The sequence below is a fragment of the Gallus gallus genome, chromosome 18 (assembly GCF_016699485.2).
Source record: "Gallus gallus isolate bGalGal1 chromosome 18, bGalGal1.mat.broiler.GRCg7b, whole genome shotgun sequence".
Lineage (NCBI taxonomy): Eukaryota > Metazoa > Chordata > Aves > Galliformes > Phasianidae > Gallus > Gallus gallus.
Genome location: NC_052549.1, coordinates 4,979,942 through 4,999,284, shown reverse-complemented (window position 1 = coordinate 4,999,284; position 19,343 = coordinate 4,979,942). Strand labels below are relative to the sequence as shown.

The 19,343-nt window shown below is 61.1% G+C and overlaps 1 protein-coding gene across 14 annotated transcripts; it reads right to left on the bottom strand.

Annotated features, from left to right (window-relative positions):
- Nucleotides 1–217: 217 nt before the first annotated feature.
- Nucleotides 218–15,185, bottom strand: RHBDF2 (rhomboid 5 homolog 2). Of its 14 annotated transcripts, XM_040649664.2 has the most exons (20): nt 11,966–12,021; nt 10,878–11,037; nt 8,968–9,111; nt 7,668–7,813; nt 7,447–7,571; nt 6,904–7,096; nt 6,616–6,828; nt 5,949–6,077; nt 5,458–5,591; nt 5,040–5,246; nt 4,757–4,868; nt 4,467–4,541; nt 3,989–4,150; nt 3,804–3,904; nt 3,289–3,352; nt 3,057–3,151; nt 2,751–2,826; nt 2,526–2,626; nt 2,134–2,287; nt 218–1,665 (listed from the first exon to the last, which is right to left on the bottom strand). In XM_040649664.2, exons 4-20 carry the CDS (start codon nt 7,794–7,796, stop codon nt 1,246–1,248), a joined length of 2,490 nt encoding a protein of 829 aa, XP_040505598.1. In that variant the 5' UTR covers nt 7,797–7,813; nt 8,968–9,111; nt 10,878–11,037; nt 11,966–12,021; the 3' UTR covers nt 218–1,245. The 14 variants fall into 14 exon arrangements, with proteins under 14 accessions (XP_040505598.1, XP_040505596.1, XP_004946173.2 ...); XM_040649662.2 differs by lacking the exon at nt 11,966–12,021 and adding an exon at nt 15,130–15,185 and having other exon boundaries at nt 7,447–7,813; XM_004946116.5 differs by lacking the exons at nt 10,878–11,037; nt 11,966–12,021 and adding an exon at nt 15,130–15,185.
- Between the last annotated feature and the right edge of the window lie 4,158 nt (nt 15,186–19,343).

Genomic DNA, 19,343 nt, shown 5'->3' with positions numbered 1-19,343 from the left:
CCCTCCGCTGCCTTTTTGGGGTGTCTCAGCTTTAAGTGAAATCCACCATGGGAGGCTCTGCGGCTCATTTTGCTTCAGCCAAGAGAACTGCCCTCGAATCCCTGCCCCAGGAGGGGTCTTTAGAGGGGGATTGGGGAGAGCATTGCCCCACAGAGCAGGGACAGCCCTACTGACCGCTGGCCATCACAAAGCACGGAGGGAAGCGAGGCCTCGTGGCTCTCATTAAATACAGGTAGAAATTTATTCAGGGTGAAAAAAATTCCACAGCTTCTTTTTTTATTATTATTATTATTATTATTATTAAAAAAAAAAATAGTATCAAAAAGAGACAACTGAGGTGAGGTGCCAATCTTTGGCTGGAGCAGCACCGGAGGAGCAAGGAATGGGGCTGCAGCCGGCCTGCGGCGGAGCGGGGGGGCACGTGGGGCTGAGACCCCAGCACCTGGATGCTTGTTTTGATGGGGGACTTGTGCTGCCCATTAACAGCACCATCACCCACAGCACTGGATGAGCCACCCCATTACACCCTGAAGGACAAGAGGTGACACTATGAGCCCAGGGCAGCAGCAGGAGGGGGTCCTGAGGAGCCAAGCCCTGCCTCACCCTGAGGATCCAGAAGGAGCTGCACGAAACCACTGGAGTGCTTCCTTCTATGCTTATATCCCAGCATAGTGCTCTGCTTTCAAGGGGAACCCGACTGAGATGAGGGGAAAAAGCAGCAGCCCCATCCCAGCCAGCGAGGAACCCACCGTGAGGAGCACAGCTTTGCTCCTGAGCCCCTGGGGAGCAAATAGGGGGGCTGAAAGATACCTTCAATCCTCAGCTCTGAGAGCGTCAGAGCTGCAAAAAAACCAAACCAACAACCCAAAAACTCCACAATCCTCCACTGGGGAAACCTCCAGGGTCCCCCACGGCCCATTCAGGAAAACACCTCCAGCCTCCCAACACGAACAATCCCAGGGCTGAGAAGTGCTGGAGGACCCCATCCCACCGGGACGGGTTGGAGAAAGGGTTGAACCACAGTGCAGCCACAGAGCCCCCCCTAAGCCCCAGGCAGCCCCGAGGTGACGGACACGGCCGGGAGCCGTAGGTACAAAAGTGCCCCTGCAAAAAGGGGGTTGTGTTCACAGTAGGATTGGCACTGCGGGGCCCCGTCGCTGCCTCACCCCACAAGCCGTCCTGGGGTTATAGCAGGGCCTGGAGGCCCCGAGCAGGCCGGCCTCAGCCCCGCAGCCCCTCCGTGGGTCAGTGCAGGACCTGCTCCAGCTCGTACTTCTCACAGAACTTGCTGGTGAAGGGCAGGCAGGTGAGGTACTCGATCCAGCGCCAGTTAATGGGGTAAACATACAGCCAGATGAACAGCGAGGTGAAGAGGCCCAGGAAGACCAGCAGGGACACGATGATCATGGCCCGCTTGCGGTACTTGTCCACCGTGCCGAAGGTGATGTAGGGCAGGAAGGCGAAGGAGAGCAGCAGGCCGCTGAGGAAGCCGAAGAGGTGGGCAATGTTGTCGATCCAGGGCAGGAGGCCGCAGACGAAGAGGAAGAGGACGATGCCGGAGAGGTTGAGCAAGGCTTTCCACGGCTTCTCCAGCACCTGCCAGCTCTGGAAGAGCTCCACGAAGAGGCAGGCCAGCAAACCAAACTGCGACCCCGCGGGGCCCACCTGCAAGAGGACAGACCCCACTTACACCCCCCAGCTGTGTCCCCGTGGTCTCCCCTCACGCACCACGTTTGCCGTGGGGAGCACTGGTGCTGTTTTGGCAGAGCCAGGCATTGGGTGCCTCCCACACCCATCCCACACAGCAGGGGGATTTAGGGCACTCGCCGTGATCCCCTCTAAAGCCCGCCAGCTCTGCTGCCAGCAGATTAGCCATCTGCCAGCCCACACACACACCAGCACGTGGGGCACACGGCCCACGCCAGCCCCGCACGTGGGGCACAGACCCCCTCCCCACGCATGGCACAACCTGCTGAGCGGGGAGACCTCTGTGCTGGGCTCTGCAGCCCCCTCCCCATGAAGCTCAGGGTGGTGATGCTCCGTGCACACAAGCACGTTTGCTCAGTGCCCCCCATCTAGGGGGGTGGCAGAGTGATGGGGAGAGCCCCCCCCAGCTCCACAAGCTGCCCTCACCTCCGCCCGGTACGGCAGGAAGATGGCACTGGCCAGATTGCCAGTGATGCCACTGAGGATGAAGATGATGGAGATGCGGAGCCAGCCTGCCAGCTTCTCCAGGTCTCGCAGCACCGTCATCTGGAAGGTCACCGACACCAGGCAGTGGATGATGCTGGAGGTGGAGGATCACGTTGGACTCCTGCCCTGCCACAGCCCCTGCCCAGCGCTCCCACCCACCGCTCACAGACACAAGACAGCTCACAAAGCCGTTCCCCATTGACGGCATGCACTGCTGTAGCTTGGGAGCGCTCCCCCATCTCCCCTCCCAGCCCATCGGGGAGCACAGACAGGCTGTCCCAAAGGCTGCTGCCATCCCAAGCCACCCCCGGTGCCCGCAGCCTGCTGCTCACCCTGCATGCAGGAACAGGGACAGCCACAGGCGGTAGATCTGGTCGGGGACCTCTGGGTTGAGGAAGGGCAGGAGGCCACAGACTTCATCCAGGCAGTGCACCTGGCAAGGCAGATGCGGGCGGGAGGTGATGGGGGTGGCAGCCCATCCTGCCGGTGCCAGCGCAGCCATGCCCAGCCAGGCTGCTCGCCCCAAGCTCCCTGCGTTTCCCCCCACAGCCCCTCACCTGTGAGCACAGCGTTGCCTCCTCGTGGAAGTAGCCATGCATGAACTCGCAGTACTCCCGTGTAGTGATCTCGCAGCTGGGCAGAAGGCAGGCAGTGGGCTCACCTGGGGCAGGGTGCGCTCCCTGCTCCAAGCACCCCCAGTGCACGGTCCTGCTGTCACTGCACGCCCTACCCTCAACCCCAGGGCCTCCTTTTATCCCTGGCACAGCTCAGGACACCAACGGGGGGCACTAAGGAGCACCAGAAGGGCACAGGGAACACGGCCCAACCTGCCCCAGGCTCGGTGCCCGCTGGCTGTATCTCACCTGCCCTTGGTGCCGATGCAGCAGGGCCTGCCCTTGATCTGGCAGTCCATGTGAGGGAGGCCTGTGTGGTTGGTTTTCGTCTCGTAGGTGCAGATCTATGGAGAAGGGAAAGGAACTGCAGTGGGAGGGCTGCTAAGAGCCTCCTACAGCCCCCACGCCGTGCTCGAGGCTGTCCACCTCCCGCAGAGGCTGTGTTGGTGTGGATGGTGGGCACCTCACTAAGGGCTCTTACCGGCCACCTGGTGATGTCGTCTGGCCACACGTGGGGGGGATTTGAGGCCGGCTCTTCACACGTCCTGGTGACAGGAGGAGGATGTGGGGGTGACTGAGAGTCTCCCCTAGCGCAACCCTGCCACCAGCCTGAGGCCGGGCACAAGACAGGGGACCTGCAGCCACCCCCTGAAGGTTCCCGGACTCAGGGAGATCCTTGCATGCTCAATATCCTACAGTGAAACGCACTGCAGCCAGATCAGGTAGCTTCACCGAGCGTCCCCTTACAATGTCACGTGTCCCTGCTTATCTCAGCCCAGGGATCGGGGCAGGCAGGGCCGAGCTCAGGACAGCAACGCTCCTCGGGTAGCTTCCTGGCTCACCCACCACACTTCGAACAGACTTCACCTCCATCTCCCCACCAATTCTCTCTTCCCCATCACTGCCCTACGGCACGGGAGAGCCACCAACCCCTCGGCCAAACCAACTCCAGGCATTCAAGCTGCAAACCCAGCCCCACCACGCAACCCAACCCACCTGGGGTCCTGGTGACACACAGCCCCCGACGTGCGCTTCTCACCGGAGCCCATGGTCGGCGTGTTGTTGTTGGGCCACTTGATGAACGTCGCCAGCGTTTCCTGCAGGGATGGAGATGCTCAGAGCGTGGGCACGTGGGCACAGCTCTGCCCCACGTGCACTCCACGGCCCAGCCGTGCCCGCACCGAGCAGTCCTGTGGCAGTGTTTGGACGCATCCTGATCTGTCGTTCTGGACGCAGCAGCCCGAGTTACGCTCCCGGTCCCGCTCGCGCTGGATGAGCCGCTCCACCTGGCGGTCCTTCCGGATGCAGGGTGAGAATTTGGCTCCCAGGTGGATCAGGTCGATCTGGAAGGAGGGGGTGGCTCTGAGGGATGCTCCAGGTTGCATCCCATCCCCTGCCTCCCTTCCCAACTGCTGCCCTGCTGATGAGATCCCACTCAAAGGGATGGAGGGTGGGCAGGGGACGGGCTCTCTCCCGAGCATCCCACGGTGATGCTTTGGTTCTGGGGAGTGCTGAAGAGCCCTGGGAGCAGGCAGGAGGAGCTCACAGACCCAGAACCGAGGAGCAGGGTAGCAGGCTGGGGCTATGATTATTGCCATGCAGCTAGAGGAGAGGAGAAGGGAGCACCCTGAGGGCCCCAGGGGCTGGCAAATTGCTTACTGAGCTGGGCCCGATCCAGAAGTTCTCCTGCTGGATGTACTTGACACTTTCATACACACCTTTGTTCCTCAGCACCTGCAGAATGAGACCAGGGTCACACAGCCAGCCAGGGGCGCACGGCCCCATAGTGACACATCCCCTCCAACCACCTGCAGGGGCTGAGGCCTTTTGTCCCCATGGGGCCGCATCCCTCACCCCAACAGGATTACCCCCACTATGTACTTGAGGAGGGCATTCAGGAGCCAGGCAGCCGGGAAGGGACAGTCCCGGCTGGTAGCTCTTAAACTTACTAACTCTGTCGTCACGTGCTGGGTGAAGCCAATGGGAGCGATGCCATACGTGCTAATGACCAGCAAGGTGATGAGGATGTGGACAAAGGTGATCCAGTAGGTGAAATACGGCCTGGGGAGCAAAGGGAAGAGGGTCACGGCTCCCTTTTGGCACCAGGATGCTGAAGTAACCTGGGGAGAGCAGCCCTGAAGCCCACTCTGATGGGGACGCAAAACCAAATTGAACCTGGGGGAGCCCCGAGGAGCGGGGCTGACCCTGCTGGGCTGCAAGCCGTGCCCTCACCGGTGGCTGTCGGTGATCTCCAGCTGTGACTGCACGATGCTGCTGAGGCTGCGGCGGTACGTCCTGTTCAGACACTGCCCCACCACCCCCAGGCCATAGTAGCGTTTCTTGCGGTCGAAGGCAAAGTGCTTCACTTTGGAAGCGATGCGTCTGCCCCTCTGGGGGGCCGGGCCAGCTGAGGCAGCAGCGAGCCGGGCACCCTCACGTCTGCAGGGAGAGAAACCCATCAGCGAGGTAACAGCCCATGGGCAGCCAGCCCCACTCATCCTGAGGCACCCTGGAATAGGGGCTGGGGGAACCTCTTGGCTTTGTCCTTGTAGCAGCGTGCTGGATGTGCCCAGTGCCCTACAGGAGGGACTGGCAGACATTGCACTGGCAGGGGGGGAGTCAGGGTAGGGGGTTTGGGGTTGGCACTCACAGTGCAGTCTGCTCCACCTCTGGGGATGCCCTGACATCCTCCCCCACTGAGTGCATGCGTAAATACGTGGCCGAGAGCGGTGGTGACTCGAAGACATCATCCGGCATGGAATACGTCTCGTCGTGCGTGTCCATCTGGAAGGGAGGGGGACCACAGCGTCATCCCAATGGCCACACACCACAGCCCACGTGAAGTGCCCGTGATCCCATCACCAGTGATTAGCACTGAGTCCCTGCAGCGCTGGGCACAACACCCACTGATGCCCTCGCTCCTGGGGCACGCTCACCAGGGGCCCTTGGCACACACAGCCCCAAATACAGCTCAAACTCCGTTTGGGTAAGAGACCGACCCTGGACCATGCTAAGGGCAAAGGGGGGGTGGGACAAACAGGGCTGCTCAGTGAGCCACTGTCCCAGTCAGAACACTGCTCCACCCCACGTGGGCCACTGGGACCCCCCAAACTCCAGCAGTCAGCATGGAACAGTGCTTGCCTTACTGAAGAAGGAGGAGTCCAAGGTGTCAGCGATATCCACCACGTCCTCATCCATGAAGCTGGGGTACATGAAGCTCCTCTTGGTGCTCCTCTGCTTCTCGGTCAGAGGCTCCAAAACGGAGCGGCCCTATGACAGGGGAAGCATACGAGGGTAAGGCACACAAAGCCTCAGTGCTGCAGAAAGCGGGGTGGCTTTCTCACAGCCTCCCTCAAAGCCCAGCAAGTGGTGGCAGACATTAAATGCCAACCGTGGCCCGGTGCAGAGGTCACACAGCTGCCTGTTGCTCCTGAGAGCCATCAGAGCTGGGCCACGGCCGTGACAGGTGGCACAATTCTAAGTGCCCCTTTTGCTCTCTGCCCCACAGAGCCATCTCCAAAGCTTGCAGGCGACTCCCCAGGTGACAGAAAGCTCCAGAGAAACTTCCCCTGCACCAAAAGGTCTCTGGCTTGACACAAAGGCTGCTATTTTCGAGGGATGGCGTGCAAAGCAGTTCCACTTTCTGGTCCAGTTTCCACCAGAACTTCTCTTTTTAAGGTTAAAACCCACCACACCTCCCTCTCCCCACACACAGCCACGGGCTTTGTGCAAAGCAGAAAGCCAAGAAACGAAGGCAGCAGAGGGCTGAGAGGAGAGTCAAGGGGGCGCTCCCTACTCCAGCACTCACGCGGAGCAGAGCGGCGGCCGCCCTGAAGCTCATGCGTGCCACAGACTGCCTCTTGCGGCGCGGCAGGCGGCTGTAGCCGGAGCGGGCACTGCCCAGGGATGCCAGCGATGCGACGCCGGGGGTGTGCGGGGGCAGAACGTGGTGGGGCGTATGGGGACGGTCGGCGTCGTCGGGGTGGCGGAAGGGACGGCCCCTGGCCAGCGGGTCCACGATCTGAAAGAGGGAGAGGAGCGTTGGTGATGGTTATGGGGACGGGCTGCCGGGCGGTCCCCGCGCCCCGAGCGGTACCTTGGGCATCTTGGCCGGTTTGGGTGACTCGGTGCCCTGGAAGGAGGGCACCTCCTGGCTGGGCAGCTCCATGTCGCGGTAGGCAGCCTTCAGTTTGCCGTACCTCATGCTGCAGTGCTGCAAGCTCCGGCGCTGCCAGTGCTGCCGCTTCCCCTCCCAGTCGCCGCTGACGCCGAACCATTCCGCCGTGCCCCTGGGTGTGTGATGGGTGCACTCCTGGGTGTGTGATGGATGCGCTCCGGCACCCGCTCAGCCCCGTGCTGTCACCGTCCCACCCTGCCCTCCGATTGGAGCCCGGTGGCTCAGCACGGTTCTGAGCTGACAGGTCTGTGGGATGGGGCAGACGGGTCGCTGCTCCACTAAGCCCGGCTGAGATACCCTATATCAGGACGCACACACCTCAAGGCATTTGGCTCCTACAGCACCAAGACGTTTTCCCCAACCAATTCTACTACAGCTGAACCACACGGCGCCCTCCGAGGCTCTCCCTTGGGCTGGTACCCACACCCCTGACCCGGACACCCCTGCACCCCAAGCCCTCACTTGCGGATGCTCTGGGACAGGGATGTCTGTCGGCGGAAGCCCGGCCGCCGCTCCGAGCTGTCACATCCCTTCGTGCGCGGCTCCTGCAGGCTCTTGCTCTTCCGATAGATGGGCACCTTGGAGGGCTGGGAGGCAGAGCACAGGGTTACAGAGCACAGAGGGTAACCGTGGGGACGCTCCGAACCCCACGTGGGACGGAGAGGTGCCCCCCCAGAGCTCACCTCCTTGCGGGCGCCGTCCTCCTCCGCCTCCCGGGGTGGGGGGATCACGATGGAGAGGTTGGGGGGCTTCTTGCTCTGCAGGCGGCTGCTGCTGGAGCGGCTGCTCCCATTCTTGTTGCTGGATGCCATGTTGAGTGGGTGGCAGGCTGGGGGGGGGTGGGGTGGGAGGAGAAGGGAGTGAGTAGGGGGGAGGCAGCCACGGCCCTATGGCTGCATCCCTTCCTCCTCTTCTCTGCAGGTTGAGTGCATCGGTGCGGAAATGGCAGCAGGAGCATTAATGTTAATGGGGGCTCTGCCCGAGGGGAACACCAGAGGGAAGAGAAATGCTGCGAGCACTTCCCCCCTCACTGGGAGGGACGTGCATCGCTCTCCTCCAATGACTTGCAGCTACCTGGGAGCCCCTCCAGGGCAGCACTGAGGCGTCCCAGACAAGGAGACAGCCCCAAGGCTGCAACCCCAGCACCTCTTGGCCATAGCATCAGCACAGTACCCATTGGACTGGGCATGCAAAACGGTCCCCTCCAGCACATGCATGCACACGCTGGGCTCTGGGCCAGCAGGACAAGGCAGAGCACACCAAAATCCTCCCAGCGCACAGAGCCGGGGCTTAACAGCCAGGAGCTAAATCTTCAGGCAACCCCTTCCTGAGAGTCCCCCTGCAGCCCTGCGACACCAGGCAGAGCCTCACGAGTCAGCAGGGAAAGGTAATTCCATCTGAGCACGAGGGAGCAGTCCTAAATCCTATTAGGGACTGGGGGGCTCCTGCTGGGATGGATGCTCAGCTCCTTGGCCTCTCCCCATCCACGTGCCAGCACCAAGGGCACCTGCCCAGGGCTCCCTGCTGACAGACATCCCCTTGTCCTGCTTGGTGTGGACAACAGATGCCAGAGTCCCGCTGAGGGGCAGCCATGAGGCAGCAGGATCTATGGCAAGGCACCCTGGGGTACCAGCTGTACCCTGCTGTGCTCCCTTTGGGCTGCTCCTCCCCATCACTGGCCTTAGGAGCTTGGTGTCCCATGGGATGAGCTCCTTGGGGACACTGGCACTAGAGGGCAGCCACCACCCAGCACAGCCCGGTGCCGCAGCCCAAACATGCAGGGCTTAAACCCAGCACTGCTGTCCCATAGAGAAGGACAGAGGGCTTAGAGGGCTCCCTTTCCCCAGATAACCCCAATCCCCCCAGCCGTGATGAGGCTGCAGAGGGTATTTGATGGAGGGGATCTGGATGGGAAGAAGTGAGGCACCACAGCCACAAACGTGATCGGAATTAGATGTTTGAAGCCCCCATCTCTGAGCCTACCTGAGATGCCCCCACCTCATAAGAGTGGCAGGGATCCCACGCAGCGTGTCTCAATGGGCTCCTTCTTCCTTCTCCTCTGTCCCTTATGCACGGGAGCCCCAGGGCATGGCTGAGGTTCTCTTGCTCTGCCTGGTGGATCTGCTGCTGCGAGAGAAAAGCAGGGGTGAGAGATCAGATTCGGCCTGCAGAAACCTTCCCGGGTGAAGCTTTGGGGACAGGGCTGCGAAAGGGAGCAGAAGCAGCAGGGTAAGGGCAGAGCCATCCAAAAATATCAAGGCAGGATGCTGGGACTAAGCCACAAAGCCACACCACTGCATGGCTCTGGGCAGCCGCAGGACATGGGGGCCACACTGCGGTCAGTGGCACAGGGTGAGGGGAAGCCACTGCACCTGGCGCCTCGGCTGAGCCAACACAGGGCTGGAGGGGAAGTTTTTCACCCAAAGCTCTCAAACAGAGTGAGAAAAGAGAAACACAAGTGCTGTGCAGAGGTATTTGATGACTGCTGAGCTGGGAAGGCGCCAGCCAGGCGGTCCGGCCCCAGCAAGTGAAACTTTCCATCCCACTGGGGAACTGCAGATGCTGTTTGTTTTCCTCCCGGGGCAGCCAGCAATGAGGTGCCAGCTGCAGGCAGGGCTGGCTCCGGGGAGCCCGAGGAGATGGGGGCAGGGACATGCTGGGCACGGGGACGCACAGCATCCTGCACGCTGTCCCTGCCATGCATGCACCCAGCACAGCGAGCAGCACCCAGGGGAAACCGGAGGAGAACTTGGAGCCAATGCTGCAGTTCGGTGATGTGAACGGAACGGTGCTGTTTGTGCCCCTGATCCCATCCCTAATTGCTCCATCAGACTCCCACGCAGCTCCAGGTGAGAACCTTTAATGCTTTCCGGGGAAGCACAATTGCAATGCACCCAACCACCCGAGCGCCCTCCCACGCAGCGTGGGCGCAGCAGTTGGGCAGCTGCACCCCACCGGGCACCTGCAGGCCCGGTCATGCGGCCAGAGCACTTTTCACGGCTCCTTGAATTAATGCAATGCTTGGCATCCAGAGAGCAGGAGGAGGGGAGCAGCCCCCGCCAGCTCAGTCCCCTGGGTTACCCAGGCACAGGGCTGGGCAGCATCCATCCCACGAGGTGTGGGAAGTTTCGCCCCACGCCAGCAAAAAGCCTCTGGGATGGGACTGGGAATGCATTTATCCGTTCCCCTGTGCGCTTGGCATTGGCGTGCAGCCCTTCAAGTGCTGGCACAGCTCACACTCAATGTGCTCAGCGTGAGAACAGGCAGCCTGAGCCCGAAGCAAGCAGCAAGGAGCTGCAGCCACAGCCAGCACAGCCCTTCACCCTCCGAAGCACAGCACAGAGGGGTTTGTCAGCGCCGCGGCGTCCTGACTTGCTCACCCCAGGGTCAGCCACGTGCACCCATGGAGGCCAGGAGGGAGGATTTTGCCTTCACCCAGGCAAGGGTTGGGGCTCTGGGCTGAGCCACGAGAGATGCTGACCCAAGGAAACACACCCAGGGAGGAAAGTGGTGGAAAAAGTGACGCAGCTCACACACGGCATCAGCGCAGGGCGATGCCAGGATGCTCTGAGCAAGGAACCAGAGCAAAGGGACCGGAGGCAGCACCGTGCACCAACCCACAGAACCCCTATATGAGACACTGCGGACACCCCTCTGAGGCAGCCCCACAAAGAGCCGTTCCATTAGCAGAGCACCACACCACCAGCACGGCCATAAATGATTCAGGAGCACACTGAAGCCGCCCATCAGCACTGAAGCCTCGCTGCTCTCGGTTGTACTGCAACACAGAGCTGCCTTCGCCTCGCCAAGCAAACCTCTTCAACCTGCCCAGCACCTCCACGGGCTCCCCAGACACAACGGCCCAAACCTAAAACCCGAAGCTAAAACCTTACCGAGAGCAGCCAGGCCAGGCAGGAGCCTGACAGGTTCCCCGGCTGCTCAATTGGGAAACACTCCTCGCTTTCCTTCTGCCTATTCCCACAGCAAGCAGGACGTTGGGCAACAGCCGCGTGGTTTGTTCATCCCGGATGAGTTTCAGGCACTCGGCACACCCTGGAAGGAAGCAAAACCACGCGGCCGAGATAGAGGCAGCCAACCCACGGGCTGTGCTGGTGGCTGTGATAACGCTGAGCCAGGCTTTCCTCCTCCCCTCCCATCTGCGCACAGCTCGGGCACTGGGCTCAGGAGGTGAGGGCACACGGGTGCCTGCAGCATTGCCGTGCATCGGGGCACCTCCCCGTGGCACATCCCTATAAGAGCACAGAACCCCCCCCATCAGGACCGCCTCCTCCCCACAGCAATGCTTCCAGGAGCTGTGTTCCTCCAGGTTTCCTGAACCACTATCTGCGCGGAAAGGGAAGGACTCGCCCACAATAGCTGGATGGGGACCTTCCCATTTCCCAAGGCACGTGCACATTCATTCCCAGCACGTCCCCCTCTGCCCAAAGGGTTGATACCCAAACACCCCCCCACCCCATTGCAAAAGGGCTTTGCTCTTTGTGAGCCCAGCTGCAGCCCCACATCCTCCCTGTGCACGCACCCCAGCACCACGTGCAGCACAGATTCCCCAAGCTGCTGGGCTTCATTAACCCAGCTCGAGCTGCACAGCTCCTCAGAGCCACCCCCAATTCCTGGCTGGGCTCTGGGTCCCCCTGTGCAGGGTATGGCTCAGCAGGGCTGGGAACACCACGGGCTGTCCCCCAGCTCGCTCTCGCTTCCCTGTCTGATGCAAAATTCTTTGTGTGAGAGGGCAGTGGGCAGACGTTCCTTCCTCCACGTCTGCAAAACGCTGCTGCTCTGAGAGCTGCTCTTGGAAAGAGCGCACAGCCAGGATCTGCAAACGCCCTCGGTGCTCTGCTCCTGGGAGAAATGTCCTGGGGGGGTCCCTGTGTTTGCTGGGGGTTCCCCCCGAGCTCAGAGCATCGCTATGGGATGCGGCAGCAGGAGGTGACGTTCAGCCCTGTGCAGAAATTCCACTCACCCCATGCATGAGACGACTGTGGGCGTTCAGCGCAGCCCTCACCACGGCCAAACAGCGAGGAGAGCCACTTGGCCCCAGGCTCGTATCTCCTGGAGCAGAATGCTTATCTGCAAACAGCCACCCCCAGGCTCATGTCACTGCCCCACCACTGCACGCGCACCCACCCCTCCTCCAAAGCATCAGCCGGTTCTGCAGCCTCATCACCTCTCCTAAGTTCCACCCCGGAAGGTTTATCCCGCTCCTTCCCAATGCAAGACCTGCATTCCCCACGGGAAAGCCCAGCTGGGAGCGGTCCGCCCTGTCCCACACATCCCATCCAACACAGCACGAGCAGAGCGCACAGCACCCAAACACGGCAACGCCACGCGATGCTGTGCCCCCATCCCAGCCCCGCTCCCTGCATGGGAGCCAAGCCCTCCCCAGGCCCAGCACCCCTCCTGCACATCACAGCCATGCGCCAGGAGCACACTCTGCAGCCTCTCGGGTGCCAAGAGCCGTTGCCTTCCTCCTCCTCGAGCTGGTGTGGTCCCAGCACTCCCTCGCCCATCCCTCCCTCCCCAGGGATGCTTTGCCATCCATTCCCAGCTCCCTGCTGGCACACACACTGCACCCACAGGGCCCCCACCTGCAGCACGCTCACTCCCAGCCCTCCCCCCGGCTCCAGCATTCCCACAGCCGGCGAATTACAGGGATAACCCAGCCAAATCCCCAGCACAAGCTGCCGCATGACGCACGGCGGCACCTCCGAGCCGGGCAGCGTGAATGAACACGGCAAGGAAGCAGCCCTGCCCCGAGCTGCTCAGCACGGGCAGACCCACAGCTCCCAGCCGACGTGCTGTCCCTTGGCACATAGGGCAGCCCCTGGGATGGGGTCACGGACGGAGCTGAGCATCGCAGCTTTGCTCAGCCCTCTCTCCCCACGCACACATCGGCGCGGCCCCACGCTCAGCACGTGGCTTTGCACCCACGCTCGCCCCACGGATGTGGCATTTTGCAGGTGGGGAAACACGAGGCAACGTGTTAAAACGAGCTGCCCGCTCACGCACATGGAAAGCTCAGAGCAAAACGAGGGCAGCGAGGTGTGGGCAGGCAGCAGGGGAGGTGTTGGGTCCCCCCACGTCGAGGCTGAGCCCATAGCCCTGCTGCACTGCCACTACGTGAGAAATAGAACCACAGAACGGCTTGGGTTGGAAGGCACCTCAAGGATCGTGAAGCTCCAACCCCACTGCTGCATGCAGGGCCACCAACCTCCATATCTAATAGCAGCCCAGGCTGCCCAGGGCCCCATCCAACCTGGCCTTGAACACCTCTAAAGATGGAGCATCTGCAACCTCTTTGGGCAGCTGTTCCATCACCTCACCGCCCTCATAGTAAAGAACTTCTCCCCGATATCCAACCTAAATCTTCCCTCCTTCAACTTAAAACCATTTCCCCTTCTCCTGCCATTATGTACCCTCCAAAGAGTTGGCTCCCCTCCTGTTTATAGGCTCCCTCCGGTACTGGAAGGACCTGGGGTGAGAACGGCAAGGCTTTGCATGATACTTGTAAGAAAAAGCACAGCTCTCAGCACTACTCAAAGGCTGGGGAAAAGATTGTGACCCCAAACACCAGAAGGTCCCCAATGACCCTAAATCCTGGCTTTCCACACCAGTGACCCTAAATCCTGGCTTTCCACACCACTTTATCGGGCATCCCAGGCCCAATGACCATTAGATAAAAGCTTTTCCAACAGCAACGAGTTATGAACCCATCACTCGTGGGCTGTACGGATCGAAGAGAAGAAATGAGGTCTCAGCCTTCAATAACTCACTCTCACTGTGTGAACCCCCCGCGGCACAAAGCCCACCCATAGAGAACACAAAGGAAGAACGGGGCTGCAGGGACATCCACCCGCTGCAGCAGGTGCAGGTGGGGTCGGGTCCAGCTCTGTTTGCGTGGCAGAGGTTCTGAGGGTTCTGCCCAGGGTTATTTCCCAAAGGGAGGGATGCACCTGAGGCTCCCTGGAGTTTGCTGTGAGTTAAACAGGAGTCACATCAAAGGTAAGAAGCAACAAAACCAACCAGCAGCCCTCAGCTGCAGGACGGCCGTGTGCTGCTCACCCTTTGGTCCGCCGCAGCCAAACAATGCGACCCAATTCGATGCAAATCCCCCCCCCTCCTCCAGCCCACCCCCAGGGGTTTCAGCCCCATACCCCCATGGCATTTAGGACCTGGCCCCCCGCCACACACCCAGCGTTCCCCAGCTCCCTGCTTGCACATATACCTGAAAGCAATGCCCCCACAGCCCTGTGCCCATCGCAACGTGGCTATTTTGGCATCACCCTCCCCCCCCCCCCCCCCCCCCCCCCCATGCTGTGGTTTGCACCCTCTCCCAGCCCACAGCTCGAGCAGCTCTGGGTGCAGCTCCCACCGCAGCCACCTCCGCTCTGCAGGAGCACAGCAGCAGCGCTGAGGGTCCCAATGGACCTCCAAGCATCCGTGGCCAAAGGGCCCCCCCAAAAAGGGTCGCCCAAAAAGGCCCCCCCCCCAAAAAAAGGGTTCCCGGAAGACCCCAAAGCGTTTGTGCTCCAAGGTTGTAAAGCATCCCAAAGCACCTGCGGTAAAAGGGCTCCTAAAGCGCCCACGGCAAAGGGACCCCGAAAGGATCCCAAAGCGCTCGTGGCAAAGGGACCCAAAGGGCCGCACGGGGCATTTGTGGCTCGGAGGGGCGAAGCGTTCCGGTAGGACCGCACAGCACACGCGGCCGGGGGTCCCCCAGGGCGTTACAGAGGACCCCGAAACCCCCCCAGAGCTCAGCGGGAACCCCCGGCGGTGCCCGAACGGCCGCGGGACGGTGACGCCGCGGGGCCGGGACTTCCTCCTCCCGCCGGGACCGGAGGCCACAAAGCGCCCCCTGAGGTCCCCGGGCGCGGCCGGCCCCGCAGCGCGGCAACAGCGCGGTAACAGCGCGGGGCGCCCCGCAGCACCGCTCCCGGCACGCAGCGCTGCGGGGAACTTCGGGACCCTCCGGACGCGAACGCTTCGGGACCCTTCGGCCGCGCGGAGCGGAGCGGAGCGGAGCGGGGGAGGAAAGCGGCCGGGAACAAAGCGGAAAGGGGGGACAAAGTAACGCGGGGCGGCCATAGCGGCAGCCCCCCGCCCGGCCCGGCAGCACAACGCACTCACCGCGCCGCAACCACGCCGCGCTCCCACCGCCGCTCCCGGCGCCGCCGCCTCCACCTGGGCCGGGCGGGACGGGACGGGGCGGGGCGGGGCCTCCGTGGGGGCGGGGCTTCGGCGAAGGGGCGGGGCGATGAATGGGCGTGGTCTGAGTGAGGGGCGTGGCCTCGCGTAGGGCCCGCCCCCTGGGGCGCCCCGCCTGGTGCTGCACGTGGGTGCTCCCGGTGCCGTATGTGGGTGCTCCCGGTGCCATATGTGGGTGCTCCCAGTGCCGTATGTGGGTGCTCCCAGTGCCATTCACTGGTGCTGCTGGTGTCATAGAAGGATGCTCCTTGTACCATTACGTGGGTGCCCCCGGCGCCATTCATGAGTGCTTCCAATGCCATACATGGGTGCCCCCGGTGCCACACATGGGTTCTCCCACTGCCATATATGTGTGCGCCCAGTGCTATACATGGGTGCTCCCTGTACCGTACATGGGTCCTTCTGGTGCCATATATGTGTGCACCCAATGCCATATGAGTGCTCTCAGTGCCATCTATGGATGCTCCTGGTGCTGCATGCGGCTGCTCCCAGTGCCGTACACGAGTGCTCCCTGCTGGCTGCTCACGGAGCCCTCCCCCCCACCCCCCATGCGCAGCTGCTGCTGGTGCTCTCAAGGTCCGAGTCCCTGCGACAGTGGTACCAAGCACTGCAAGCCCACTGGGAGAGTTTGGGGATTTAAGCATTAAAAGGCTCTTCAGGGAGCACCGGAGCTATGTCCTGTGTGGCGCAATTCAGGGCCAAATTCAACACAGGGCATTCCCAGGCATGGCTGCTGCGCAGGCAGAGGGCACCCACTGCTCACGATCAGCTGTGAAGCTGAACATCTACACCACCTCAGCCACCACACTGGGGCTGCCGGCCCTCTGTCCTCCGGCAGCCCCATTAAGACCCCCCCAGTCCTCCCCAGGGTACCCCCAGCCCTACTGTGCGGAGCTTGGCAGACACACTGTGGCTGTCGCACTGCAGAGGGCACTGCGGGTCCGGGCACGTCCTGCTGGCTGGGCTGGATTTGGGGTGACACATTCTCTAGACTGGGGCCGTGTGGGGCTGCAGAGCCAATCACATGTGCTGCACGGGGTGACTTGGCCAGAAAGGGATGGCGGTGAATTCCATGGGGAAACACCTCTGCTTCTGTGGTCCCTTACACCGGGAAACCAGCCCCAAGCTGAGATTCATCCCACCCCTACTGATGAGCTTTGTGGTGCTGAGACCTTTGCAGTCTGCTTTTGGCACGCCTGCGCTGCCGAGGTTTCTATATGGGAAAACACATCCTGGGTTTGGCCATAACATAAATCCTTGTTTCACACCTTGCAGCCCCGTCCTTGCAGCACCGTGCTGAGCTGCACCCCCAGCAGCCTCCTCCGGGCACTGAGTCCCTGCCCTTTTCTGAGAGCTTCTCATGTGTCGCATCCTACAGAAGTGAGGCTCCGAGCCAGCCCTCCCCTTGGCACCCTCACGTCAGTGAGACCAGCCAGCAAATCTGTTCCTGGTAGAAATGAGGGTGGAAAAAGCTTTGGGTTCCACCCAGCTGCTTGGAAGCTGTGGTTGGAGGTGGGTGGAGCAAGGCAGGGCCAGGTGCCTGTGCCACTGGGGTGACAATGAGGAGAGGTGAGGTGGGGGTGTCCCTGGCACCGACCTCCCTGGGATGGGCTGTGAGCTGGGGCAGGAGGGAGGAGAGTGGGGACCTGTGCCAAGGTGCCAGGCACCGCCATCTCCCTATGCCCGAGAGGGGACTTTGGAAGCAGCAAGACCTGTCCTCTGCCCTGTGTCACCTTCACAGCCCCTTCTGTGCTTTGATATGCAAAGACTGCAGGAAAACTGTCGGTGCTGGGACAGGGGATGCATCCTTCCCTGGGGGAGCGCTGTGCTGAGGCTCAGGAAGGGAGAGGCCGTGAGGGTCACCTCTGTGAACTCAGCAGAGCGTTGGGCAATAAGGAAGCGAAGTAAAGCGACTGAAAAAACCCCAAGGGAGCAACGTCACAGCGTTGCACCAGTGTGCCTGGGTGCTATGCACTGAGTCACCTGCGGCCGGGCAGTGTGCCTGGGCTGGATTGTCCCCAAAGGGCTGCAGGAGGGGACACGTTGCTGTGCACCTCGTGCTGGGGCCAGGAGATGTGCTGAGGCTGTTTGCAGCTGCTTATTTGAGAGCTCTCAGCCGGGCGTGCAGCTCGTGGGCACAAACCATGTGTCTGAAATCCACCTGTCCCATTGCCACCTCCATGACACAGTGCCACCAGCCTGGAGCTCACTGCCTGCAGCGCTGCCATTCCCAACACGAACAGCAGAGGCCAGGCCACAATCGCTGCAGGCCCTGAAGCTGTTCCCTGCAGCAGCAGCAGAGGATGCTCGGCCTCTCCCACCGCCCAGCAGCTGCTTGGCACTTGTGTCCATCCCATACAGACGTGTGTCCCATACGAGTGCCAAGCGCGGTGGCACAGCTGTCACCCACCCCCCTCAGCCCATGTGGGATGCATTGTCACAGCGATCTGACGTCCCCCAGAGAGCCCACCCCCACCTTCCTCCCATCTGTACCCCCTTCGCCGCCGCTCCCTCCTCCGTCAGCCTGCGGTGGGAAAGCACTCGGAAATCAGACATCAAATGCAACAGCAGACAGGCTGGTGGGAGTCTCTCCTTTGGGTTTTCCTCCTCTTCCATTGCTTTCCCAAAGAACAAACCGAGGGGAAGGCGCTGGGGTGATTCGGCAGAGCAGGAAGGCTCAGGGGCTGCCCCCTTGGTGCTCTCACAGGGCCTCGTGCCGGCCGTGGGGGGGTTTCTTCCCTTTGTAAATGGCTCTGATAAGGCTGGGAAGGTTCTGCCTGGTGCTCGCTGCGATGGGATGGCGCAGGGAGGAGGAAGGATTGCAGCAGGCACACGGCAGCACAGAGGGGCTGATCTTTGAGGAGCAGCGTTCCTCGCCTGCTGCTATTTACCTGCCTTCCCAAGGCTCCTTCTGCACAGCCCAACCATGCCTGGTGCTGCCAGCCCCGCTCCGTGCCTCAGAGCTGCTGAATGGCTTTGCACCATTGCCCTGAATCAAATCCCTGCGCTGTCCTGCTTGGATGCGGAAACACCGCCGTGCAGCAGAGCTGGTGGTTATTTTATTTGAGGATCTGTTTGGATGATCAGCCTCGAAGCTGCCTGAACGCACAAACAGCATCTGCCAGGTGGTCCTCCGAAGCTTTGCCTTAAAGCAAATATACCGCCAATTTTTTATTAAGGAAAAGGATTCATAATAAACATTAATAAATCCCGGGGAATGCTGAAACTCCCATCTTCCCCACACTGAGCACAGTGACGGGCTGAGAGCTGCTGCAGAGTGAGGGGCTGCTCCATGTCCCAGTAATCCTCACTCTGTATCCCAGTTATCCTCACTCCATATCCCAATTATCCCCACTCCATATCCCAGTTATCCCCCTCTCCATACCCCAGTTATCCCCATTTCATATCCCAGCTATCTCCCTCTCCATATCCCAATTATCCCCTCTCCATATCCCAATTGTCCCCACTCCATATCCCAGTTATCCCCCTCTCCATATCCCAGTTATCCCCCTCTCCATATCCCAATTGTCCCCACTCCATATCCCAGTTATCCCCCTCTCCATATCCCAGTTATCCCCATTCTGTATCCCAATTATCCCCTCTCCATATCCCAGTTATCCCCACTCCATATCCCAGTTACCCCCTCTCCATATCCCAGTTATCCCCATTCCATATCCCAGCTATCTCCCTCTCCATATCCCAATTATCCCCACTCCATATCCCAGTTACCCTCTCCATATCCCAATTATCCCCACTCCATATCCCAGTTACCCCCTCTCCATATCCCAGTTATCCCCTTCAATATCCCAGCTATCTCCCTCTCCATATCCCAATTGTCCCCTCTCCATATCCCAATTGTCCCCACTCCATATCCCAGTTACCCCCACTCCATATCCCAGTCATCCCCACTCCACATCCCAGTTATCCCCTCTCCACATCCCAGTTCTCCCCACTCCTCCCAGCCTGGGGACAACATGAGGGCTCTCCCATGGGGTAGGACAAGGAGGATGCAGCTGGCTGCCCCCCCTGAGCCCCCTCCTGCCCTCAGCTCAGCACCCAGGAGAGGAGGAAACCTGGCTGCAAATATGCCCGGAGGATTTTTCTATCTGTGATGCTCACTTCCCTCCCTTGGCGCT